Raw genomic sequence first — 27,751 nt, forward strand, 5'->3', positions numbered from 1 at the left:
CTTTATTCATCACTTTATGTTTTGGCTCTTTGTCTGAAGCCTCCCTGCTTTTTCATCATTCCTTTTCTTATCTGTGAAAAAGCAAGAGATAGCTGGGTCTTTATGCATCATTACATATTTCTTGATGGTAGTAGAGAGAATGGAAGGTGCTAGAAAAATGAGCATACAATGTCTGTTACATGCTTGAAGCCTAAAATTTCATGTTTGCAAGATTAATTTTTACTTATAAGGCACTGTAAAATGTTGAACCATGTTATACTAAATAACTAATTAAGGTTATAGAATTTTCCTATTGGAAGAAAACAGGCAGTTTTCCTACACATAATGCGATGCTGAACTTGAAGCAATGAGCTCCTGTTATTCACAAAGGATAAATTTTTTTTTTAACACAATATTTCTTTCTAAAGTAAATTCATTAGTTAGTTATGAAATAAACTTAATTCCTATTTCTGTCTTTCAATAATTATTTTTCTTGTTCCAATAATGAAGTAATACAACTTATTTGAGATCTTAAGAGAGCAAAATGTGTTTCTTGAAGGTTAAAAAGGAATGTTGTAATTAAACTAATGTGTTGTATCTCACTGTAACACCAGTATATTATAAGTATAGTCAGGCAAACAGCTCGGATCATTAGCAATAATTAGTCTAAGCTATCTCTGTATGATGTTTGGTTTATATTAGGAGCAGTGATGCAGGAAGAGATTAATACAGCTGTTAACTACAACGCCTGGAGTTTATTTTACCCAGCGGCATTACTTGTAAAAGACTCTTTGTGTGTAGGCTGGGCTTTCTGTAATGTTACTAGTCACTAAATCAGCTGAAGCGAAGCTGGGACATTGGTACAAAAGATAAATGGTATGCCTCAAACATGACTTCTTTTCTGCTTGCTATTATCTGCCCTGTAGGGTTTTCTCCACATAGCTCTTCCTCCCTCTGCAGCTGATCCCTTGTAGCAGTAAGACTAGTAGATGCTGCAACACCTTTCTTAGGGAAAAAAAAAAAAAAAAGAAAAAAGAGCATGTTGTTTTAAGTCTTCTTATCAGTCTAGTGTGGGCTCGCAAAACTAAAATTCAATACTAAAATACTTTCATATTGTAGCTGTAGTATGGCACTAAAAGTTACTTTGATACTTTGTGTATTGTTATACCAGAATTTGTTTTTTAACAAATAGATATTTAAATCTTCTATTTTTGTAGAAAGAACGTTAATATTAAAATAACCTTGTAGTTAATCTTATGGTATTCATACTTATCCTAAGCCATGTGGCAGGACTTTGTAAACCAGTTTTATAAAAACCAGGAATTAAGAAAGAGGCAACTTAAAAAAAGCTGAATGTGACACTTGAGTAATTACGAGTAGACCCTCTGACACACAACTATTTAGAAATATGCTAGAAGATACATTTATTGTCTTTACTCTAGGGCCAGACTCCCGAGCGTGCCACAGCTGCCTGCTGCTTGCAGAGCAAGACAGGCCGCAGCCGCGGGCTCAGAAGCGGTGTGCGGTGAGGGACGGCCCAGGGCGGCCGAGACTCCCTGCCCGCCGGCCTCCCCGCTGGGGCTACGGGTCCCCCTTCTCCCCGCGGTCATCGCTTCAGGGGTGCGCCGACCCACCAGGCCGCCCTCGGGCCTGTGCCAGCTGCGGAGCCCGAGTGCTTACGGCACATACGGAGCACTAAGTTTGGTGCGCGCCAAGGAGCTGGCTGGGGCAGCTGCTTGGGAAAGGGGCAAGGAAGGACGCGGGGAGAAGACGGGAGTTGCTGAGGGGCGTCAGAGCGAACTCGGGCACCTCTCACCTCTACATTAGTGCCCAGTCGCCTGCCAGGCCGCACCTCGCCGCACCCCCGGCGCGCTCTCGCCGCCCCGCTGCGGGGACCCCCGCGGCGGGGCAGGCGGGGCGAGGCGGCCGGCATGAGGGCGGCGCGGAGGCCCCGCCGCGGCCCGGCAGGGGGCGCCGCAGGCGGAGGCCGCGCACTCTCCGGCGCGGCGCTCCAGAGCCAGCGCGGCCTGCGGCGGGAGCGGAGCCGGGAGGCCGCGGTGGGAGGGGAGGGGGCACGACACGGCGCGACGGGAAGGGACCGGGGCTGCGCGACCATGGAGATCGGCACCGAGATCAGCCGCAAGATCCGGGTGAGAGAGAAGCAGCCGGGTCGTTCCCTCAACACCCGCGGCACGGGCCTGACCTCGCTTGTAGCGGGCAGGCCCAGCCGATGGCGGAGGCGCCGGGCTCTCTCCGGCCTCCCCGCAGACGCGGGGGCGGCGGGGGCGCTACGGGCCCTGCACCGCCGAGCCCCTTTCCCCCGGCGGAAGGAAGCGGCGGGATGAACCCTCGGCCGGGCCGGGGTTACCGGGAGCTCCCGGCGGCGTGCGGCCTTCGGCCTCGGGGCTCCCCGGGGAGGGGTACGAACAGGAGCGTCATTGTTTTGGGAAGCGGAGTCAGGGTCTTACCATACCCCGGAGGGCAGCAGCCATCTCTCCCCCGGAGTTTTTGCCGTGCAGCGGCCCACCTGGGACGCAGGCCTGGAACCGGGGGCTGCCTGGGAGAGGAAGCAGCCGTAGCCGGGCGTTCTGGTGTGAGCCCCCGTTACCGTCAGGGCTTGTCAGCTGCTCCCACTCAGCAATCACAGGTTGAAAATCCTGGCAGGTTTTTTTTCTTGCTAAGCCGGGAATGACCTTTTATCAAACCATCCGGCATTCGTTTTCTTTGCACCTTATGAGCCCGGATGGTCTGTGCTTAAAAAAGGACATCTGGGATTTGGAGGTTATCTGGTAGCACCAGGAACTGGTATATTGTAATTATGGTAGAAAGTGTGAGATTCCTGCCAGTTCTCGCTATTCTGCTGTCAGTCCCTCACTGTTACAATGTTTGTATCATGAGCAGTGGAGACTAGGAAAGTAACATGTTAAACTGACATGTTCAAACAGTTAATGAGAAAAACTTTGCTAAGCCTCCCACCGTTTTGCAGTTAGAAGTACTTTGTTGCTCCATCCCTTAAATGCTATTTCATTATTTTTTAGGGTGCTATAAAAGGAAAGTTGCAGGAGCTGGGGGCTTATGTTGGTAAGTTTTATCATGTGTTTAGCAATCTTTAGGTTCATTGTTGTTAGATAGGAAACAACCAGCTAGTTAATGGAACAACATATTTACTATTACTTGTGTTACTGCATACAGAGGCCTTAAGCATGAGATGAATTATCTGAAGTGCTGGGACTAATATGAAAGGAAAAGACTTACTTCACAAAATATGTATAGTCTAAGCATAAGAGGAGGCAGTACGTGGACACCCATGTATGAAGAACTAAAAGGAAATAACTAAAAGGCTAACAGTCTCTCCTTTCAAGGAGAAATGGTGGCAAGGGATTTGAAAGAAAACCAAGCAATGATGTGTCTGTGAATATTTAAGGAAGTTTCTTTGAAGCACAAGGAGAAACATATAAAGTAAGATCCTTGCAAATATAACAGCAGTTACCTGTGACCACTGTGAGATGGAGTCAGTCTTTCTTAGGCATCTTTTCAACAGCCTTTTGAATTCAGGGTGAGACATTTGTCAAAATTAGGAGAAAGGATATTACTATAAGACAGAGATAGACTGACTGTTTTAGGAGGTGGAAAGACCATGTCAGAAACATTATGTAGGACAAATCTGCAAAATGTAAGAGCTTGACTGTTAAGGGGAAAACTAAGAGCTATGTTAAGTTAATGTTGATGAAACATATGTAACTGAATCTTAGAGGCAGGGTGAGATTTTATTTTGGATTGTGAGGAGAGAGATATGAGCAGTGTGAATGTCTGCATTTGGTGGGGTTTTCTTCCTGAATCCAGGAAAATGGATATTGCACTTAAGAGCAGCTGTTTTTTACAGCAGTAGAAGCTGGTAACAACACAGTGTTCTGTTGGAAGCAGAATACCTCAGTCCTGCAACTGCCTTTTTGTCTGTGATACTTCTTGGATTTCAGGTGAAGGAAAGGAATTGAGAGCATAGTTCAGTGATGCTATGAGTTGCAGGACCAAGTTAAAAGTTTGTAGTTTGATCTTGAATTCATCTTACTTCCTATTTAAAGGGGGCCATTGTATCTGTGGAATCAAAATGTATTGACTCCGTAGAAGGGAGTTACTTGCGAGCTGACGTTCTGAACTCAGCAGGTGCCAAGGAACCGTGTTTAGAATTTTTTCATTGTAAGGTTGTCTTTTTTCACCATCTCAAAAGTCGTATTTTTCAGTAACTCGTTTTTTTTTTTTTACTGTCATTCCAGGTTTCAGTTTCTCAGTTCTTGATTCTTTATCTGCTTTTTCCTGCAATTCTGAAAAAAATCGTTCTTATCTCTAATACCAAGATGCTGGTAGAATACAAGTAATCTTTGATTCCAACTATGGCTGATTATTCTTTCTCTGTTTTTCTTTTCTTTCTGTTCTTCTATATTCAGAAGGCAGTTCCCAAGATCAGCATACAATGTCTGCACTTTCTTCCCAGTCAGCTTGTGAACTTCTTTAAATAACTTTGTATTCTTTATTGCCAAGTCTGACTTCCCTTGGCCTCTCTTTTGTTTTTGAACCACTGATTCCAAATTTCTGTCGTTTTTCAGGTTTCTTTTCTTGACTAGAGTATTTTGGACAACTTTCCAAGTAATGTTTTTCAAAAACTCTATTTCTTCTTTTTAGGTAACTGGTAAAAATCGGTTCTCCCTCATTCTAGCCTCTGTGAGCAAGAACCATGCTTTTGTTTCTTTCTGTAACTGCTAGTTCTTTTCTTTCAAAAAGTCTTCTACAACAAGACATGATGAAACTTATTTGTTGTGTAGAACTTGCAAAGGAAAAATTCATATCTGTGAAGCAAAATAAAGATAGTTAAATATTTATCAACTATCAAAATTTTCAAAAGGCATACAATTTTAAGTTGGCATAAGCCAGCACAATCACTGAGAGAAGCAGTAGTTGTTTTCTTTCTTTCTTTCTTTCTTTCCTTCTATTGTACTGTTACAGGTAATTGTGCTAACTTATATTTTGATCTATACTTAAAGTATCTTCTTTACTTTATCACATGTTGAACCACCTGAGGAGCTGATCAGGTTTAAAAGTAGCTTGGCCAAAAAATAAAATTAATTCTGAGTTCCTAGATCTGGGTATCCATCCATCTTGTGCAACTTGTAGTTTACATTAAAAAAAAAACACACCAAAAAAAAGTTAGGGTTTAGGCTAGGAATGTGTTATGTTGGAACACTTGAATAGTGATAGTGGAGTGCAGGTACAATGTATGAATATTATTTCTGTAGTCTAGGGTACAGATGAATTATTTACAGGGCACATAGAGAGGCATAGAAAAAAGGCAATTCCTTTGATTTGTATTTTCATTTCTATTTAAGATTTTTCATTTTTTAAGTCTTTTTAACGTTGTGTACAGACTTAACTTGATGAAATGAGTACGGCTATGTTAGTGCCTTGGTTCAAATTCACAATTTGAAGTGGATTTCCCAACTATCTTCACTTACTATTGTTATGTTCATGCCATGGAGTGGTATTGGAGAGCATGAGGGGTTTGATTAAACTAAATTGAAATATGTGCTCAAAAAGCATACCTAATGCCCTCAAGCAACAAATGCGCCATTCAGTCCTTCAGAGTAGATCAGAGCTAGGCCAAAGTAAAAAGCACAAACCCTAAACTCCCCAAACCCTTAATGTATGAATGTCAGATTCTCACTACCTTCCTATCCGTTCTGATGAGTAGGTGTACCCTGTGTCAGCAGTCCAGCAGGGGAAGGGATTTCTCACTGTGTATGAAATTGCATATGTTAGGGAGTTAGAGAATCAGACTCTTGGGGTTGCTTTTGTTTTTTTTTAAAGGCCTGATGTTCATTGTTTTTGTATGTGGAAAATCTGTAAGTTAATACAGTTTTGATTCATTTAATGCACAAATCAGAAGGTGATATTTATCTGTTTGGCTTTCTAAACTAAAGGAAATTTGATCGGGATAAGGTGCTATATTTGGCAATATTTGAAGTGATGAAAATAGTAGATGGTTGTTAGTGTTCAAGTAAAAGGATATAGGCAGCAGGGTGGCTTTTTTTTATCTTGTCCTTTTTGTGTTTTATATACTCACTTTTTAAATACTTTGATCTTACCTTCAGCTTATGCTCTTATGAAGTTGACGATCTTTTATTCTTCACTCATAGCTGAAACTTGTGTTGAACCTCAGAGGAAATGGAAGTCTTGTTAATTTGCTTACCTAATCCTCTGCCTGCAGAGTCATTATAGTAAAACTGGAAAAAAAAATGCTGGTTACATGTTTAAGGATGTTTGCTATGTCTTTTATGATTTATTATACTTTCAAACAACATATTTCTCTTTCTATTAGATGAAGAGCTCCCTGATTATATTATGGTTATGGTGGCCAATAAAAAGAGTCAGGAGCAGATGACAGAAGACCTTTCCCTTTTCCTTGGAAACAACACTGTCAGGTTTACTGTCTGGTATGTTTGTTAGCTACTTGTCATACTTCTTACAAGTAATCAGGACTGCTTTCTATAACTGAAACCTGAGAATTTAAGAAGTTACTTATATTCCCATTGTGTAACTTACATTAATCAAAACTTTTACTTTGCATGTCTAATAAGTAAATTATTTTTAGTCTGTCAACAGTTAGGCTATTGCAGTGATAATTAAGTGGCAAAGGACTGGGGGGGCTTATATTCTTTGTTTGCTCATAAGTCCAGTCAGATTTTTGAATGAAGTGTGAAATGCTCAGGTAAGTGAGGGCCATATGTTGACTTAAAAAAAATTATTCCTGCAAAGCCCACTGTGAGCATGAGAGTGCTATTCACTGTAGTTAGATGTAAAATAGTTCTTCAAAGACAAACTTCTTTGCTTTTACGCTAATAGTGCTTCAGATTGCTGTTGTGCATGGGAATTACTATATCAGGACAGATGAGCAGTGGATCTAATTCTGTATACCGTCTTTGACAAGGCTTAGCACCAAATGCTTAGGTATTCCCACCTCTCAGGCTGTTTATTTATTACCACCACTCAGCTCTACAAAACAAAAGTAGAACCCCAGAATTATTGTGAGCAGGACAAATTAGCACCAGACAAACTCTTTTCTAAACTCCTGACAGTGTGGATTAATTTGTGCTATGCTACATGACAGCCTTAGCCATTATATTTCTCATGCATTTTCTAATACTGAGTTTGATTTACGGTATAAACCTTTAATTAACTCCATGTTTCAGAGCATCCAAACAGATATTTCACTCCAGAGATTTTTCTTTCTTTCAGAATTGTGTATTTTTTCAGGTTAATCTTATTTCTGAGTCTCTAACCTAATATAGTTTTAAGGAATGTTTTTTTGTTTTGTATAGATTAGAGAAATACTACATTTTTTTTCTGCTTTTTCAGTTTGCTTCCCTTGAAGTTTTCATACTGACTGGTTACATTCACTTCCAGTATTTCTTCTATGTGATTAGTCAAGTTCCGCTTTATTTGGTTAGGAGCTTTTATGCTATTAAATAGCAGAGAGAAACATTTTAGAAGTTGGGTATGTTTTGAAACCATAAACATTGACAAAAAGTGAAAATTATTTCCAGCTATTACAATTCACTGTATTAACCATTTAAACTGATGGATTTCCATGTGACAGTGTTACTTGTATGGATATAATTTCAGTTTGCTTTCAAAGTTTTAAATTTTTTCCCAGCATTTGTCAAAAATATAAGAAAGGAATGCAATTAAGCATGCATCCCTTTTTTAAAAAGTACACAGGCATTTATGTTCTTTATTCCCTCTTGTGGTCTGCCTAGGCAAAACTTTTGGGTTTCACTGTATCAGTAAGTCACGCAGTTGTCTTTCTCATAGTAGTTTTGGGAATCAGTTAGACAAATTGGTGATTTTTACAAGTTGATGAGGGTAATAATAAGGGTAATAAGAAATAGCACAATAATATGTATCAGAAAACACTTCTGTGGCTTTGTAAATGAAACTAAAACTTTATTGAAAAAATAATAAAGATGTAGAGAAAGCAAATTTCAGCAGGGAAGAGAAATCAAGATTTTTTTAATATATATATTTAGAACTGGATATCAACTATATGTAGATATTATACCTCCTGCTGGTTTTGATACATGCTTAAATTCTAAATGTAATGGGTCTTCTATTCTCAATTCAGTATCCGCATTCGCTTATAAATACAAATTCAATTTCAGAGTGCTTTATCAGGTAACGAAGTACGTATTGGTTAAAAGAATGATGGAAAAGAAGACAAGATGAAACCTATGCAATAAGCTGTAAAAGGAGTGGTGGAAAAAAGTTAAATAGCATTGTAGTTGGGAGGTTTATATGCTTTTATTTATTTTAAAGGCAACCCAGAATGTTTACATTCTTAAGCATTGGGTCTCTGGCTAAAGACAATACTCAACAAGGTCTGCCTTCCTTGGTTTGTCTCTGTAGCTGGTAATTCAGGGTCATCTAGCAAAAGTTTCACAGCAATTCTGTGGCAGACCTGGCAATCCTGCTGGCTGGCCAACACTTCTTACTCTGAACCAAGCGTGAGGTCACAGTTACCTGGAGGTCAGTGTGAAAACTGATATGCATCAGCAGAGCTCAGCTGATGAAACTTTTAAGAGTGTTCTAGTGAAAACTCACAAGGAGGTTTGAGAAGCCTTCCTTATACTCACATGCAGTCTTACTTTTCCCAGTTTTCAATGTTTTTGTTCCTTAACTCCTTTCTGATACTCAGTCTAAATTATGGAGGTGTCCATGATCAGGTTTGAATTCCAAGTAGGATATGTTTGTAAGTGTTGGGATTTTTTTTTTCTTTTTTTTTTCCTTTCTTTTCACTGTAATGTGTGTTTATTTTTAAACAGCATTATTTTATAGCCTTTTGATTTCCTGTATTGCTTCAGCTTGGTGCCTTTTTCACAGGCAAACGGCAAATTTGGTACCTCGCTGAAATGTTTTTGCTCACCAACATGTCTCAAAGAATATTGTTGGTATACACAAAGCATGCTGGAAGAATCCTGAGTATGTTAAGTGCTGTGAATTGTATGTTGTTTAGGTTTGTATTTACAATTATGTTTAACTTTGCTGTGTAATTAAAGTTACATATACGAAGTAAAATTTTCAGCTATATTTTAGGCTTCTAACCTAGGTTTTTTGAATCACTCCTTTTGAAGACACTTAACTCACACTATCAATTGTAGTGAAACAGTGGAAAGTACTGTCTTTAATTAGGTAAACCAATTAAATGCTACAAGTAGATGATATGATGAATACCCTACCTGCATGTATGAAGACTCACTGGAGGCAAGATACCTAAAGCCTCCCTTTTGAGGTTAAACATACATCAGCTGGTGGAAAATGAAATCTTAGATAAATGAGATGCTTGTTCTAGGGGGGGAAAGGCAGTTGGTTTCTGAAAGATTATTATTCTGAATGTAAGTTAAATTCTTTTATTTCTCCTTTTTCTCTTTTGCTTCCTTCCCTGTCCCCCATCTATTTCAGGCTCCACGGTGTTTTGGATAAGCTGCGATCTGTGACTACTGGTAAGTAAAGAAACAATTTTGAGTGAAAGTTAAGTTTATCTTTTCTGTGTAGTGTTGTGTGTCTAATGAGTTTCAAAAAAGATCTTAGCTGACTGTTTTGTTAAATTTCAATTTATATGGTCTTTTGGGTCCTGACTCTTCAGAAAATTGCTTTATATTTTGAGATAAAGAATTTATTTCTGAGTCCAGAATTTATTTCTGGGTGTTTCTTGCTGATGTTTTCAGTTGAAACATCTGAAACAAGCTGAAAGCTTGTTGAGTTTTCAGATCTGCGCAATGTCTTGTTTGCAGTTTCTTAGCTACATTTACTGCAAAATCTATATTGCTGTGCTTTGATGTAAAAATGAAAGGTACCTGTCTCCACAGAACCAACTAGTGTAAAATCTTCAGAATCTAATATCTTCGAGAGCAACCTTCCTTCCAGCAAAAGCAGTTCATGTGTGAGTGATGAGAGGAGGCGTGAGGATATCTTGCCACCTCTTGCAGTTTCCAGCACTCGGACTGAAAGAAATGACTCAAGAGTTTCAACTAGCTCACAGGAACAAAGGAACACTGCTTCACGGTAAAGCTTCTGGTTACTTACTAACACACATTCAGACGTTAGTAGTTGTGTGACTGTAGTAGTCATTCTGAAGAGCACAGATGCTTGAAAGATCAAAGTAATTTTGAAGAGTAAAGCATTGCTACAATTTGTTGCATAAAAAGCATTAAATCAGGAGTTCAGTTCCATTTCTTTAAGCAACAGATGCGCTTAGATTAATTAACCAAACTAAAAATAGCAATCGGTTATTATAAACAATCATATCTTAATGATTCTTCCCTGCTGGCTTTGTTTAAAAGACAGTTCTCATTTTCCAGAACTTTATTTGCAGATGAGTTAATAGTTGGCAATTTCTTATTTTATCAGGCAGTCTTGTGAAGATGGTTCTGCATCCCGCTTAACATCTACAGTCAAGCCTTTGAGGGAATTGTCACCTTCTGAAGCTGTAATTGACATTAAACCTGAACCAGATGATCTAATTGATGAAGATCTAAACTTCGTGCAGGAGAATCCTTTGTCACGGAAGAAACCTATTGTAACTGTAACTTATGGTTCTTCTCGTCCTTCTGCTGAAATCTACCGACCACCAGCTAGCAGGAGTGCAGATGGCAACATACACGCGCACAGATTGTCACAGCAGGGTAACTTGCAGGGGAGCCGGCAGTTAGACACGCAGAGCTGCAGGTCTTTGGAAACAGGCCAGCTGTGCAATCCAGAAGCATTTGGCAGCTTAGCAGAAAGTTACAGACCCACCTCCAAACTTAGTGCTGATAAAGTAGGCAGTGAGGTTAGTATGATCTAAACTATTGCGATATTTTACACTTGATAGGAACCTAAATTGCTATGTACATTTCCAGTAAAATCTTGACCTCAGAGAAATCGAAGGACTTCTGTCACTGATACCAGTCGGTTTGGGATTTCATTCTTTGGGTCCACTGATAAAAAGAGATTGCATAGTTTAACATCATCACCTGACAGGTTGCTGCATCTCAGAGTTAATTGGCTTGTACATCTTCATGCCATATTGAGTTGGACTAATGGGTTAGCACATTGTTATGATGCATGTGATGAATTAGAAATAATAATTTTGATCTCTAGATCATTGGAACAGCATGATCTTCCATAAGTGCTATGTAAATCTCCAGCTTTACACAGTTCTGTAAATCGGTATTTTTTGGATGCTGTTTATTTGTACCTGTGCTAGTTATACATTAGTCTCTAAAGCCCAGATATGTTTCTTATTAGGATTATTATTATTATGCTATTTAGAACCATGGCATTTAAGAACTCTTTGGGATGGGTGTTGTACAAGGACAAACTAAAAGGTGATTGCTGCCCTACATACTTTGGAGGCCAGACTAAGCCAGGCAGGGTGATAGTCCTAGCTGATAGTTTTAAGACTATCCTTATGAATCAGCTAAGAGCGCTTTGTGAGAGGAATGAAGATTGTTATGGCTGCTAATGTTGTCATGAAGCAGAAATTTTACATACTTTGTATTCCAAGTGCATCTGTGTTTGTTGCTGCTTATATAGTTCTCTGTCTTTGCTACTACTTACTTAATTCTGTGTAAAGGACAATTAATTTTATTCAGAAATCTAGAATGCTTTACAAAGGTATGTGCTGATGTCTTTGTTTTTTAAGATGGGGAAGTGAGAATGGGAATATAGTGATTTGTTTAAGGCTGTACCTAAGTCATTGATGAATGACAGTCACATCTCTCCTTGGAAATGTTAGAAGAAGGTCTTGTGATAATTTTCCTCCATTACTATTTAATGAATAATGTCCAGAAGAGGGCTATTTCAGGAGTGTTTCTTAGAACTGTGGACCTTTGCTGTATTCTACCTTCTCTTAGACAAGTTTTTGTGCTTTGGGAAGTTTCACCTTTACAAAGGTCATTTCTGTAGGTATTGGGTTCTTTACTCTATCAGTCTTCTGTATCGGTGTGGTCCAGGTCCATCCCTTAGGATATTTCTTTCTCCTTGGAGGATATAGGATCATTTAAAGCATACTGTGTACAAACCTGGCATCCGGATGCCTCGTTGTGCTCCTGTGTAGTTCAGTGCTGAGTGATGGTTCCTACAGGAATTATTGACATGTGCTTTCTCCTATGCTTTCATGCAGCCTAGCATTTAAATTTGTCACTACCAATTACGCTGTGGTGGTGGTAAGTGGCTATGTCAAGAACAAGGGCCTTGCACTGCCTAAACTGGACCATCCTGGCTCTGCATAGCTCTATTAGCTCCTTTGGAATATGTCAGCTTGCTAGAAATTAATCCTTACACTAATGTGAAATTAGAGTTGATACAGAGGAGGAAGTCATTCATACTGATTTCACTCTTCTCTATCAGACTTTCAACAGGTGCATCTTGAAGGGTAGTATGAATTTCTTTGGAAAACCCTGCTTTTTCTGTAGATGTTGGATAAATTGTCTGTACTTTAGACTTTTTTCTTCTCCTTTTCTAAATGTTATTTACACTTACATTTTTAATGAGATGTTTCGGTGTAAATATGTCTCATTTCATATTCTCTAGTGCTGTCACCTGTTTCTGCCGACAGTACAGTAGATCTAGACTCATGCAACTTGAATGGAAGTTCTCCATCTTCTGGCTATAGGTAGAATTGCAATATTTTCTCTCCTAGCTTATTAATACATGCTTTATGCTAAATGAATTGTTTTGGCTGCTCTGTTTGTTGTAGGAAGAAAGCTCCAGGAAGAGACGGTTGCCTGTTGTGAGCTCAGTAGTCAAAGTGAAAAAGTTCTGTAATGATGGGGAAGATGACGAGGAGGAGGAAGACTATGGATTGCGAACAGGAAGCATCTCCAGCAGTGTGTCTGTACCTGCAAAGCCAGAAAGAAGGTACTTAAGATCTCAGTGATTCTGTGTGGTTTCCAGAATGAATTTAATGAACAAAAACTTTGAAAGTGAAAGTTGGGGAAAACTGTTAGCAGTTTTGAAAACTGACAGACAAAATTAAGTAAGTAATTTTAATATTTTTTGTACTATCCTGCAACTCCGTGGGTGAGATATCTGTTTATACTCCCTTTTTTCCTCTGATTTTGTAACCTGTTTTTATTATTGTGCATAAGCTGCAATGGAATGTGAAATTTTACACTATTTGGGAAGTTTACTGGCAAAAGACTGTTAATGTTGGCATGTTTCAGACCAGGTATGTAATGTCATAACATAATTTTCCAGGAGTTTTAATTGCTTTGTTTTTATTTCGGGAATAGTTTTCAAACCAATTATCACTTGTTCTTTAAGGTGTTTTTAACTTTTAAAAAGATTTGAGTGGTTTTTCCTTTTTTTTCTGCTCCCTAATTCTGTCTGAATGTCCAGGTGTCAGGCAAAGTACCTCAATGGTTTGTATCTGATTTTCAACAATAAGAGGAAGAACATTTAAAGTATGGAAGAGATGGTTCTACTGGTCTACAATGCTAGCTTGTATAAGATTTGTTTTAAGCTAATACACCTTATTGAATTTATCTTCAGCGCCACAGCACGTTTGTCTGATTTAAACTTCCTTATTGTTGATGTTCAAAAACAAACAGAAAGCTTTCTTTTTTTACAACTAATATGTTTTTGATAGAGTCAGTTTTCAGCTGGATCTTACTCCCCAGGGCAGCTGCATAATTACTAGTGCCAACACAAATGTAGCAACGGGCATGTGAGGGGCAGAGGTGGGAGGAAATGAATGGCAGAGTTTGTGCCTTTCAGATGCAGCATGGTTTTACAGCAGCTTAAGCTGCGAGGTGAAATCATGCCTCTGGACTTCCATTTTTGAGAGCATTTTGTGGATCTCCATCCACTCAGAGAACAGATTAACAAGCTGAAAACAAATATAGATAAAGTGCTTTTAGATTATGATTTTTTCTATCAGTATTATGCATAACTGTGTTGACCTGTTGAAATATCTGTGTTTAACATGGATACAGTTGCTGTTGCAATTCATGTACAATTCAATATTTTTTTTTATCTCCCTTAGACCTTCATTGCCACCCTCAAAACAGGCCAATAAGAATTTAATACTGAAAGCAATCTCTGAAGCACAGGAATCGGTTACAAAAACAACCAATTATTCCACTGGTAATTAGCATTATTTTTGTTTGTGCTAAGCTATAATATTTCCAAGCCCTGTTTTATAAATCCAAGCTAAAGATAGCGCTTAGAGAGAAAACAGAATGTTAAATAGCTCATGTCAGTGATACACATAAGGGATTTTCCATGTCCTGTGAATGTTACTTTAATCTTCAGTGATGAATGATGAAAGCATAAACAAGGGAGGAAAGAGTTGTTTAAAATATATTAATCAAGCTAGTAAGTCTGTAAAGTGCATAGAGACAAAATGGAAGTGTCAGAAGTTTTCTGAAGTTAATAGTTGCCAAGGAGAAAGTGTTCAGTATTAGGCAGGTTGTTTGATCTAATTGGTTGCTCTTTTTTCCCTTTCTGCACTCTCTTCCTTCTTTCTGAGAGAGGAGAAAAAAGCCAAACAGCAAAAAATCAAAATGCACTGGATATAGGTAATAGAAGTGCAAAATAACAAGCAACATATGGATTGATATATCAGCGTATATTGCCTTTAAACAGTGAGGCTGCAATTTTAGTTCAGTGGTTTTAGGTATTGAGTTGCAGTTAATACAACAACTGAGCAGTTGCCTGTGTGCAGGCATTCAGTTCTCCTAGCTAGGAGAAACTTCTGCTGAAGAAGGGCAAATCCAACTGTTATCTCATGTGCTTTCATTTCATTGGGTAGTAATAAATCTAGTGTTGTCAGCAGGAAGCATTGCGCATTGCCAGGGAGGCAACATTCACTAAACTACCTAAACCATTACTTTTATGCCATCTGGAGCAAGACTGAAAGCTATCCAAAATCTCTTGCCTGCTGTCTCTCAAAACCTGCAAACTAACTGTAAGAAACCCCTATCTTCCTTCTACATTAACATATTTACAAAGTGGTCATTGTGAACTTCTTCCCTGTCTTCTCATTGTTACTTGTATTTTCAAGGTTGCACAGGTGCTGATAGGTAGATCTAAAGGCATGAGATGTGTATGGAGTTTTCTGTGTTCAAAGGCTCTTGAATTGGAGGAGATGTCTGCATGTTAGAAGTGGGATATAGAGTGAGCTGGTTTTAAAAATTGTATGGATGACTAAAAAAGATCGTTTCCAAACTTAGAATTGAAGAAAAATTAACTAAGAATAGTTCTAGTAAACTACTGAATTGCCTGACTATTTACAAAATATATTTCGTACAGTAAATGAACTTCTAAAAGAAAAGTATTTTCTTCATTAATAGCAAATAACATAAGTGCCTCCCAAGCATTAAGAGCTTGTCTTCATTCTAGATGGTAAGCAGAATGAACAGTTTGTTAAGAAAAGAGGTGGGAGCATGGATACTCCTACGTTCTGATGCCAGTTATCCAGCAAGGAGTGTTTATGGTGGGAAAAGCAGCAACACAGGGAACAGTACTTTGAGGTGATGCAGGAAGCTCTTTCCTGTGTACATAGCAATATGGCAGGAAATAGAACATAGCCAGAAAATTTTAAAATTAATTAAAACTATTGATTTTTAATAGTGGTGATCTTGTAGTTTGGCTTACCAACATGAGAATATTTCAGTGGAGAGACCAAAAAGCACCACTTTGTGGTTTAATACAGAGGTGATTTGTGAATTTTATCTGAACTACCATGCAGGTTCTTCCACGTCAGAGTTAATATTTCATGTATTTTTTAAAGTATTTTGAATGGAATATTGAAATAAACTAATTTGAAATATATAGGTAAAACAAAATGGTAAGATCGTAAATGATAAATCCAGTACTGAGCAGTACCTTTTACTTGTATGTGTCAGAAGTTGAGTGCTGATGTGATATTCAGCCAAGGGAAGAATATGCTTAGCTTTTCACAACCAGTTCTGATGGTCTTAGCAGAAGCCAAGTAAAGAAGTCAACCTGTCATCCTGCTACCCCCAAATTCCATGCTATAACTGCCTGAAAGGAGGCCTACAACTATCTGAAAGGAGGTTGTAGCGAGGTGGGTGTCAGTCTCTTTTCCCAAATAACAAGCCCAGGACAAGAGGAAACAGCCTCAGGTTGCGCCAGGGGAGGCTTTGATTGGATATTAGGAAAAATTTCTTCACCAAAAGGGTTGTCAGGCATTGGAACAGGCTGTCCAGGGAAGTGGTTGGGTCGCCATGCCTGGAGGTATTTAAAAGATGTATAGATGAGGGACATGGTTTAGTGGTGGACTAGGCAGTGTTAGGTTAATGGTTGAACTTGATGATCTTAAAGGTCTTTTCCAACCTAAATGATTCTATGATTCTGCTGTCATCAAGTTTTATATTCTGTTTGCAAGCACCTTAGCACAGGGTAGCTGGCACTGTATGAAAAGTACACATTGATAATCCATGATTGTTTATATGAAAGGTGGAATGAAAAGTAATTTCAATACCATGAGAAAGTACCAAGTTAATTATGTGTAGAAGTGGATGAATGAATACTTTGCTGATGTCACTAATCCTTATGCTGTTTTGTCGTACGAGTAGATGTTCTGAGGTGCCACTCATAGAGTGTTCTATGCACATGCACAAATGTGCTTTCACACTAAGAATTTTACAGGTAGCTAAAGATGATTTTTGTGGAGACAGATGCTTGGGATTTTTTGTGTGTGTGTGTATGTAGGAATTTATTAGAGTTATTTTAGGACCATATGTAAAAATAATACTGTTGTGTGATTGGGTTGTATGTAAATGATTTACCATTGTCTCTTTATTTAAAGTTCCACAGAAACAGACTGTTCCAGTTGCACCAAGAACTCGAATTAGCCCAGAAGATTCTCAGTTAGAAGTAATCCATGTGCAAAACAGACTGCCTGCTCTGAGTTCTCAGCTTCAAGTAGAAGAGCCGAAGGAGCAGACAGTTGAAGGAATTCAAGGTCATCTGATAATGTTCTTTAAAAATTTGTATCAGGGAATGTCACTTTACAACAGGCTGAGCAGAGCAGAGCAAAGAAATGCTTGTAATTTTTAAGTCAGCAGCCAAAGTTGCATGTGGAAATGCTCTGAAAATCAAGAAGCTTTCTAAACCATGGCTGTAAGATACATACATAAATATATACATATACACACACCCACCCACCCAGCCCTCCACCCACCCCTCAGAGGAATTAATCAGTAAGCAAAGGGTGGTATAGCATTCTGGCATATCACTGAAGAATAATTTTGCATAAGCAAATGCAATAAGCAAATGTATCCATTTATATTGGGATAACTTCTCTTTTCCCATCCTTTGCATTTTTTCCTTAAGATCTTGTAGGAGTAATTCTGTCATGAAGCTTATGTGAGAGAGTGACCATACTCTACATTTGGAATAATTTTGCAGCATATGAAGTATTAAAAGATTCTTCCTGACATATTGTTACCACGCAAATAGTTCTAATGGGTTGTTTTTTTGTGTGTGTGTGTAAATATTTGAGTACTATATTCGCTGTTACAGGACAGCTGATACCAGGGTAACTGTGTGAACAGTAAGCTTTGTTTTTACTTCTGTTAGGAAACTCCTGAAGGAAAATGGAATAACATTTAAAGGCAATCAAAGTGTCTTTTCAGCATGATTTTGTTACAAAGAAAGAAGTGTGTGTGTGTCTGTGTTACAAGGAATCATAGAAGTAAGACGGTGGAAAAACACTTCTGTAAGAAGAAGTTAGTTTACTCTTGCTAAGTGTTTAGATGTTTAGATTGTTGAGTAAAATTTGATTTGAGTAAGATCTTTGTTACATCAGCTCACAGTCACTGTTAAGGAATGGTAAACATTCATTATTTTAAAAAAATATTTTTTCAGTCTCTCATTTCTCATATAAATGCATTTGGAATCTTTCTGCCAACATAAAATAGTTGAAATTGTATCTGTAAAGTACGTAAGAAGAAGCTTTATCAGTCTCTAAATTAATGTACAGAAAATATTTATGCTAAATATTTTTGCTCTTTTGCCATTGAAATGGAAATGACAGCTTGCTTAGGAAACGTACAGAAAGCAAAATAAATTTTTCAAACCGTAAGTCAAATGTAGAACAGTGCTACTCTGATTTGTTTCACCTCTTTTAAGAAGACCATAAAGTAGTCCCTTGTAGTTAGCTGCTTTCCTGTGTGTGTGTTCTCTGAATAGTCAATACTTCTACAAACAAGGAGGAAGAACTTGGTCTTAATAAGCTGCCATACCCACAGACCTAGTTTGTACTGAGCAATGATTATGGGAAAGACTAGAGTCTTTCAGTATTTAGATTTTGCCATGCCATCTGGCTGGAGAAAACTTGTTACTGTTTCCAAAACAATGAGAAAGGGGTTCATAACAATGAGAATGGCTTCTTTTTGTTAGAAGTGTGGAGGTTTTTGTTGTTTTTTTTTTAATCAAAGGAATTAGAAGAGTATGCTTCAGGTCTTTAATCTATAGTTTCATTTTGATATGCAGTACAATATGCTTCTAATTACTGGTTTTTTTAGGAGCTGAACAAAAGGAGCTTTCTTCTCGGCTCCAGACTGATCCTGTGATTGAAGATACCTTGCAAGTGACTCAAGGTTAAGTCTTGTGATTTTTTATTCCTAAATAAAAATTGCTAGTTTTCAAATTGAACACTACTGGTCAGTGAATGTTAAAATATAACTTCCTTTTCAATTAATTATACTGATTTCTAGTATTTTCTAGTTTCTACATTTCTAAGGAATAAAAGCGTTACATCAGTAGGTATTCAAAGCCTAAGAGATTTTGGGGGTGTGTGGACCCCCTTCAGTGGTGTTTTGGCACAGCCATTCCAGTAACAAAGTTTCCTGGTCTGGACTAATATGGCCAATGGCTCCTGTTGATCCACTTCTGTGCAATAAGCAAGGAAGTAAAAATGTTTTCTGGAAGCTACTAGTAAGAAATTAAAATAAAATTAGTTTATTGGCCATGTAAATTGATATTACAAAATATGCTATAAGTTAAGAGTACAACTACAACCTTATTTTTTTCTCTTTTCTATGTAATTTTTCTTCCAATTCAGATTACTATGATACAGAATCTATGGTCCATACAGATACTAGGTCATTTATCCTGAAGAAGCCCAAGTTATCTGAGGAAATACTGCCGCAGAATCAGCAATTGGGAAAGAGGGCTACAGAGGCAATACGAGTACTCTCAGGACGTCTAATACAGACGCGGTAAAAAGTTACTACTTTTAGGACTGTTAATAGAATGCTTGTTTGTGGTTTAGATGGAATCATTCAGTCATACTTGGGCTTTGTCAGTCCAGTCAGGATCTGTGACATCATGGAAAATGGACTGACATTGAATGGCAGAGGAAAAAAAGCAGGGGCAAAAAACCTCCCAGAAATCCTTCTAAATTGGCAGTAATTCCCAGGGTCAACTGTAGCTTGAGCATGTCTTTGATCTGCAAGAAAGAAGGAACTGAAAAGCACTGCTCTTTTTTGTCATAGCTGCTCTGATTTCTGAAATCTTAGTTAAGTAATAATTTTGCTTAAATTGCCTCTAGTTTTACACCTGGTTCATGCTGAGATTACATTTCTTAAGAAATGTCTTTTAACACAATATTGAGTACGGTGGATCGTGAGTTCTCAGTGCTGGAGGGAAGACAGCATGTTCTGCATGCAGGTAGCTTAGTACCCATAAGCCAACAAACAGTTAAATGGCATGTGGAATGAGTGATTTAAGGCTCCTTACTGGTGAGTTTGGCCAAGAGAAGTTTAAAGTTCATGTCAGCTTCAAATGATGTGTTGGGGGTGTTTTTTCATTTCCCCAAAGGAACAATGGCCAGCGCACAGTCATTTTCTTAACTTGTTAAAGGCCTTGATAGTTCCTGCTACTGAACAGTTTTACGTATCTTACCTGTTAGAGTTAAGAACCACTGAGAACAACGTGATGTACTTCATCACTGTGGGCTGCTGTGTTTGAGAAACTGTTAATGTTTCCTTTCCATGAGTGGCTTTAAACAGCCTGTGTTAATTAAAAATAAAACTAACAATGAACAAACAAACCCAAAAGCATAACCTCGCAATGTCACAGTTGAAAACTGTGACTGTGCTACAGGAGAGTGGTAAATTTTTGCGTGTGAATAGATCAATTTCTGACTGCTTGAACTTGAAAATTCTGGCTAGTGATGTTTCTAATGTGTTGTTTTTCTCTCTTCTTAAAGGCATTCTACACTGTAGTTACTTTTAGCCTAATTTCATAGAGAAACAAAGTTTATACTATCACTGTTTGTCAGAGTAAGAACTCCATAGTGCATTTCCAAATATTTAGAATCACATGCTGTTCAGGAAGTCCCTTGGGTGAAATGGGTGGGGCAGTGGAAGAGTGGAGAAATGCATGCGTCCCCTGTTTTTATATACTGCCTCTTTTATCCACGTTGACTACTATCAGATAGGGGATACTAGGCCAGACTGATCTTTCGATCAGGCTGAGCATCAAAGTTCTCAGTGTCAGTATTTCAATTCTCTCTTCCTAGCCCTAAAAACTTTTACACCCACTGTTTCATAATGTGCTGTTCAGTATTTTTGAGGAGACACCCGTTTTGTGTGTTAAAAGGTTCGTGATTCCAAGAATGGTATTTTACCCTCACTTTTTTTGTCTCAAAACTGTAAATTCCTCAAAAGATTAATGACTTTCCTTTATTTAACTGTGTCCGTAAATGAGCTTTTGGATCTGTCTGTTGAGCGGAATGCAACAAACTGAAATGTACCTGCCAAATTCTCTGTTGTATGCCATTGAAAGCTGTATTTCTTATTAGTGCTTCAGAGAGACTGGAAGGCAAACTGTTAATTGGAGTATATTATTAGTAGTATTAAAAGAAGGTTTGTTACTGCATGACTCTCCATAGATTAGCTTGTACTACTTTTAGCTACTAGTGCAGCTCACTTTTACTCAGACCTGTGGAGTCAGAAAATCAATTTTTACTACATTTCTTTGTTTGATAGAGACCAGCTTGCACAGCCAGAGAAACCTGCTAGCCCCAAGTTCATCGTGACACTGGATGGCGTGCCCAGCCCACCAGGGTACCTTTCTGATCAAGAAGAGGAAGATATGTGTATAACTGAAGGATTAAAGCCAGTTACCCAAAATATGTGTGCCGGCAAAGGATTAAAAGGCCTTCGAGCACAGCAGATGCAAATTGTAACCAGGCAGCTAGAGAGCTGTGATGGTAATTATGCTTACAAACAGGATCTAACATTAATGTGGTGGTTTGATTGTGGATAGAACTCTCGGATATGTAATTCTTAAGAAATCAAAATGATGGTATTTATTCCTGAAATTAGAACATTCTTTAGGCAAATGAAATGTGGTAGTTAAGTGGAGTCATATCTTTGGAAGCCCTTATCTTGATAAACTAGAGCAATACAGCACATAGGTAATTCTCCACACATCTCAGGACTTGTGAAATTTGTTTTTTTCTTTTGAAAATGTAGTTTGTCCTCATTACCAGAAATCTGCACTTCTTGTTGGCCCATTATCATTTGTCCCCGTGCTGATGGACAAGAGATTTTATGACGAACGTTTTGCCATGCCTTGAACTTTAAAAAATAAATCATTTGGTGTTAATGTTTCTGTCTAGATTTGTGATATCAAAAGGATCCCGTTAAGTATAAGGTGTTGGTAGAGTCAAGTTGCTAGAGTCTCTGAAAGCAGAACTTAAACAGTGTATGATTTTACTTGAACATTATATATTCAGGATACCTTTTGACTCCTGTGGGAAATTGCTTGCTGAAGCCTATGTTTGAATTGTTTAGAATGCTGAAACGGTGATGAAAAATATAGAGGATATTGTTTTGTCATAGACCTGTTGAGTACTTGCCTTAAGGTCATGCTTGGATTAATTTTTTTTTAGTTTTCTTATGAAAAGACCTTTATTTTCCATAATAGCAGTGCACCCAAATTTTCTGAACTAAATAAAGAATAGTATTTGATGCTATACAGAGAACTTAAATTTCATGGATCCAGCTGTCAATGTGTAATGCAATTATGAGAGAACCATAGGGGAAAAGCAAAAAATCTTTTAAGTCCATGTCCTTTCAGTCCCACTGGCTTCAGGAGTACTACTCATATCAGGCAGCCTTAAAGAAGAAAGGAATGTTATATACCCATTGGCACATTTTTACTAGTACAATGAAATATATATTAGAGTACGACCCTTGCAAATCTGTGCTTTTGCTAGCGTAGTCTCTTTCATACTCCTTACTAAAGCTCTTTGGTACAGGAGAGTGTCACTGATACAGTTATATCTCTATTAGGGATTCTTACTTGATTAGCTACGTTAGCCAGAAGTAGCACGGGTGTGACTGAAGTTCACACAGAATCGGGTCAGTGTGGAAGTGATTTGTACAAGCGATGTGGTTTTACGATAGGATAGCGTTATTAGGCTTCGGTGCATTGCAAGGAGAAGGCATAAATGAGGCTGAGGGTGGAATGAAGCTGGAGCAAGTGTGTCACTAGTGAGGTTAAAGAGATAAATCTAGCAGTCTTGGAAAGCTTTTAAAAGCCAAAGGTTCAGGCAGATTTGGGAAAATAAGACAACAGTGAAGGTATATGCTTAATTGCCTGAATTTGCAGAATGAGGTTTTAGAAATAATGTTAAATAGGAGAAAGTCAAAGTCTCAGGTTCCTGTAAGAGTAGTGAAGGTATTGAATGTTTCAGCTTGGAATTTCTTAAAATACTTTTTGGATTGGAGTCTGAAGTGAGGTAACTGAAGTGAATGTGGTATCTGTCTGAGCAAATTACATGAAAGTAGTTCTTTTTCAGTGTGTGTCCCCATACTAATAAATCGCATCTGATTAGTGTAAAAATTGATTTTTTACTTTATCTCTTGAAATAATTTTCTAGGCCAAAAATATCTTGGAGAAAGGAAGCACAGCTATTATTAACACATGGCTCAGCAGAACAGTTGTAACTAGGGTTCAGTTGAAGAATCTTTGTCTTGTCTGATAAAGATGTGGTCTGTTTGACTTTCACACCTCGTTTTGGATTTGTGAAGAAAATTAATTTATTTTGCTTGTAAACAGTGCAAGTTTGATGTTTTATCACCAAAAGGCAGCTGTCAGTCCAATATTATGACTTCTTTCACTTTGTAGCTTTGGAAATTTGCTTCAGATAATATGATTGTACATAAATCTTTACTGTCACAACTTTTTTGATTAATAGAGGCTTATCAAGAATTGGGTTAAATGGAGAGAGTGAATAGGAAATATTGTGAATTTCAATTATGCTATATTGTGTATGCCAAATTGCATATAGAATCATAAAGGTCCCAGCTTGGTTTTTCTTGCCTTCTTAGTGGATATGGAACAGTTAAATGTGCTGCAAAAACAGGAGAAGGTGCTTGAGCGCTGCAAGTACTGGCCTGCCTGTAAAAATGGAGATGAATGTGTGTACCATCACCCCACACTACCTTGCAAGTGAGTAGTGCAAAGCTCATCCGCTTGACCTGTTATTTTTATTTTTATTTCAGTGCTACAAATTTCCCTTCTGTGTTGGTAAATATTCCAAGGCAGTGTAAGTCTGTTAGGGTAGGGATCGCAGCTAGATTATTACACTGTAATTTCTTCTGTTTTCCTCCCATCTACCATGTGTCAGAATACAGTGATGGTTTTAATAAGTAGAGCCACAGCTGTGCTCATGCTGAAGAAAGCTTAGTTTAGCATACAGGCTGGTGTTTCTGTGTTGCTTAGAGATGTGGGAATTGGTGTCCTCTTAAAACAAGAGGCACTCTTCTGCTAGCTGTCAAAATGCTTTTGAACACAGTAGGGTACCATTACATGGAAATGCAGTAATTTTTTAGTTGAAAGCAAAGGCTAATTCTTGAATGTGTGCTGTACCTTTGCCTTCTCTTCCACAACCAGCAACAGTCTAGAAAAATAATTTCTGTTTTGAGATAAAGGTTACCAGATTGGGTAGCTTCATTTACTCAGACATTTGAATTTTCTTTTAAAATCCAACATAACTAAATTTAAAATAACACTTTCTCTTCAGTACATGAACCATATTACCTAGTCAGTTCTGTGCCCCTCTGTGCAAAGGTCTGAATTCACAGAGCCTTCGCTGCTCTGCATTGCACACTGAGAATAATGTGTCTTAGCTTGCACTAAGTAGCTTGCTACCAAACTCCACCGAGTGTGAGGTAGTTATTTAATGCATGTAAAGAGTGTCCACAGGGAAAATGAATACAGATCTGTTCGTGTACGGCTAGTACACTGCACCCGCATGCCCTGCTTTGGAAGTAACTAACACACGTGGGCAAGCCCTGTTGTAGTTCTGGCTTTCTGTGATATTCTGGCATTCGTGCGCAACAGCTGCTTGGGGATTTTGCTCCGAGTATGGACTTACGACTTAATTTCTTTTCCTTCAGAGTTTTTCCTAACTGCAAATTTGCTGACAAATGCTTGTTCATCCATCCAAACTGTAAATACGATGCAAAGTGCACTAAGCCAGACTGTCCTTACACTCATGCCAGTCGACGAACCCCCCATCCACCTCCAAAACCAGGTGAGCACCTCTTGTTTTTCTGAGCTTTAAATGAAAGTGCTGAAGGGAAAACAGTGTATTTGGAAGCAGAAACTGACAGCGGTGAAACAATAATTTTTTGCTTGATTTGACTTAATTGTCTTTCAACTCTTAATGCTAGATGAAGAATAATAATCCAGTGTTACTGCAAAAACTGTTATCAGAAAAATCCCTGGACGCTCTACGCAAGAGTCCATATGAAATCTATGCAAGGCCAAAGTGGTGACTTGCACAAGCAGCCCCTTCTTCTGGAGGGATTAGCCAGCATTGCAGTTTTACTCAGATTTGTTTCTTACATTGGATACATGCTGTACCAAGAGCTTGTGACACAAATTGAAAACAGAGCTTTCTGTCTTTGTATGAACGCTTTTTTTTCTTTAATGACACTGTAGGGGTTAACTTTATGTAATGATGAGATGGCTTTCAGGGATGAGGTTACCCAGTGAAGGCAATAGCTGTGTTTGGATTACAGGTTGGTATTCCTGAGCCTTTGAGCAGTGCCAAGGTGGAGGGCCTTTACTCCACTGAAGTCATGATCTTTAGGAAGTCGTTTAGCCCTTACTCGTAGTACGATGCAGTTTTGTTACTTTGCCAGAAGGCAGAGTACAATGTGCTTATCTCCTGTATCATTTCCAGCAGCTCCTGTGTATTCCTGGAAAGTGCAGTGCCTGCGCTTTTCAGTCTGGTTAGCTTAAACTCTAACAGGCTTGCTGCTGTCTAAATTTTAATTTCTGGTAGGCAGAATGTCTCTGCCTACCAGAATCTCTGCTTAATTTGTTGCAAGCATTGCCATGACCATGGTACCTTCTGTCCTGAAATGGTGAAGAACCGAGACTAATGATTACCTGATAGTCTTGTTCTACCCCAGGATGAGATCCACTTAGTGTGTTGTGATATGCTTCCCATATTTCTTGCAGAACTTTGGTGTATTATAAAACGTAATTTCTTGCAGAAGGATTGATATATTTAAGTTTGTGTAGAACTATATTAAAAAGCAGTTTATTCTGATCCAGGCTCACTTCCTGTTCTTTTCTACTGTTAGCACCATTACCCACGCCGTCTATATCTTCCAGTAGTCTGCTGTGCAAGTTTTTTCCTGCTTGTAAGAAAATGGAATGTCCATTTTACCACCCAAAAGTAAGAGTTATCTCCTATCTCTTCCCTTCCTTGCTAGAAAGATACTTGAAATATGTTACTTGGAGTCAGGAAATGTCACTAGCATTTCACATTTTTTGCTTTTACTTTTTGGATTTTAACTTTAGCTCAGAAACAGAATATGCAAAAGCAGTGATTTAAAGAATTTGGAAAATCATATTTTTAAATAATCTTTCTACCAGGTGCTTCTGGGGAGTTTCAAGCAGGCAGACAGCCAGAGCCCTTGTCAAAGATCTGCCCAGCCAGGATGCTGGGGGCAGAGGAGGAGGACATCTTGTAGCCTTGTCATGGTTTAAGCAGCACAAGCCTGTATGGAAGGAATAAGTTTCAGACTCTTGGCTCTTCCCTCAGATGTGCTGCAATATACAAGAACTTAAAAGATTGCCCAGTTACCTTGGAGTATATTAACGTAATTTATATAGTACAAGAGTTTATAACTTGGGTACTTCTGTTTGTAGAATTGTGTCCTTGCATATCCTTACGCCAGTAAGTTTAGTCCTTTTTCAAGCCCTGACAATGCTGAAATGCACTGGGTCCCCAGGACTCTGCTCCCAGATACTATTAGCCAGATACTCTGGCTTTTCTGCTGTCTTTCAGATAATGCTGTGTCACGCTCCTAACTCGTACACACAAAGTCTGTAAACCCTTAGAAGCAAAGGAACAGTCAGTGCAGTGGCAGTTTTGGAGCACCTAACTCTTAATTAAAGGATTTCTCTTTGTTATTGGGTTGAACTGATTGCACTAGTCTACGTAGCTGTTGATTCAGTTATCTATCATCAGATACGTCATTCAGGATTACAAATTTGCATGTAACGAGTTCTAGGTTAGCTTGTTCAGGAGTTCAGCCAGCCAGCTTTGAGTAGCCTCTCCTGAAATGCTTTCATTTTTAGCATTGTAGATTTAATACCCAGTGTACAAGACCAGACTGCACTTTTTACCATCCAACTATTGCTGTACCTCCACGCCATGCCTTGAAATGGACTCGAACTCAAACCAGGTGAGATACTTTTTTTAAATTTTATTTTTCTTGGTTAGGTTTAGAGTGTATGTTGTGACTTATGTCACAAATGTAATTTTACTCACAGGAGTAATGTGTGTGCAATGAACAATGTATAAAGAAACATACCTGTTATAGGCATCTTTCTTTTAAAAAGAACTCTGTACTGTTTTGTTTTTAGTAGTATAAACATTAACTAATGGGATGCAACACTGAAAAACAAGTGCCCTGCAGCTGGGATATGGCAGAGTCACTGGAATCCTGACCCGAACGTGTTGTGTTTACCGAGTTTTATTTGAATAAAGCTGAAAATCCAACATCAGCTCTTCTTTACCGTTGTTTTATCTTGTGTCCAAGTTGTCTTTTCCACAAAATGTTCAGATGTTTCTCAGCGTGTTTCTAGCAGAACAGCTCATTCCTGTCATCTATCCCTGATTTCATAAACTGGTAGCAAACTTCCCAAAGCTGCAGTCACTGGTCTGTCTTAAAGACAGTCAAATCACTTGAGCCTTTCACTCCAACTAATCTCATCTGCAAAGGTCTTCATCACTACAGGGGTAGGCTGCGAATCAGTTCTCAAATCATCTCTACAGACTGGTAGGATTGTTACTGACGTGAATTGTTTTTCTCTTTCCCCTCAGTGAATGATTACGATACAACTTGGGACTGAACTTTGCCTCCTTTGGACAGTAGTGGAAAGGAAGATTAACCACCAGGGGCACAGGATGTTAGAAAAATTCATGCATTTTGAACTTTTAATACACATTGTTTTCATAAAATGAAGTTGATTGCATACTTGAAATGTCTCTAATTTTCCAAGTTTGTAAGTTTGAGCAATTTTACATTTTTTTTACACTGTAAGAAGAAAATGTCTGTGTAAGAAAAGTTTTACTTTAAATTCCATTAAAAACTTTCAAAGCACATTTTGTGTTCTATTTGGGTAATGTTTCTTGCTTAAGATTAGGTGTGTTGAAGTAAGTGTATCGTCA

At 38.4% G+C, this 27,751-nt stretch overlaps 1 protein-coding gene across 2 annotated transcripts; it reads left to right on the forward strand.

The window, feature by feature from the left end:
• Window positions 1–1,972: 1,972 nt before the first annotated feature.
• On the forward strand, window positions 1,973–27,674 carry ZC3H14 (zinc finger CCCH-type containing 14). 2 transcript variants are annotated; one of them, XM_072864870.1, is made up of 17 exons: window positions 1,973–2,129; window positions 3,018–3,060; window positions 6,350–6,464; window positions 9,487–9,527; window positions 9,894–10,089; window positions 10,435–10,855; window positions 12,767–12,927; window positions 14,054–14,154; window positions 16,844–16,999; window positions 18,564–18,638; window positions 19,103–19,259; window positions 21,033–21,256; window positions 23,385–23,505; window positions 24,456–24,592; window positions 25,653–25,747; window positions 26,656–26,762; window positions 27,404–27,674. In XM_072864870.1, the coding sequence occupies exons 1-17, from the start codon at window positions 2,094–2,096 to the stop codon at window positions 27,408–27,410; spliced, it is 2,193 nt and encodes a 730-aa protein (XP_072720971.1). In that variant the 5' UTR covers window positions 1,973–2,093; the 3' UTR covers window positions 27,411–27,674. The 2 variants fall into 2 exon arrangements, with proteins under 2 accessions (XP_072720971.1, XP_072720972.1); XM_072864871.1 differs by lacking the exon at window positions 3,018–3,060 and having other exon boundaries at window positions 2,022–2,129; window positions 27,404–27,673.
• Window positions 27,675–27,751: the final 77 nt, after the last annotated feature.

The sequence above is a fragment of the Ciconia boyciana genome, chromosome 6 (assembly GCF_034638445.1).
Source record: "Ciconia boyciana chromosome 6, ASM3463844v1, whole genome shotgun sequence".
Classification (NCBI taxonomy): Eukaryota; Metazoa; Chordata; class Aves; order Ciconiiformes; family Ciconiidae; genus Ciconia; species Ciconia boyciana.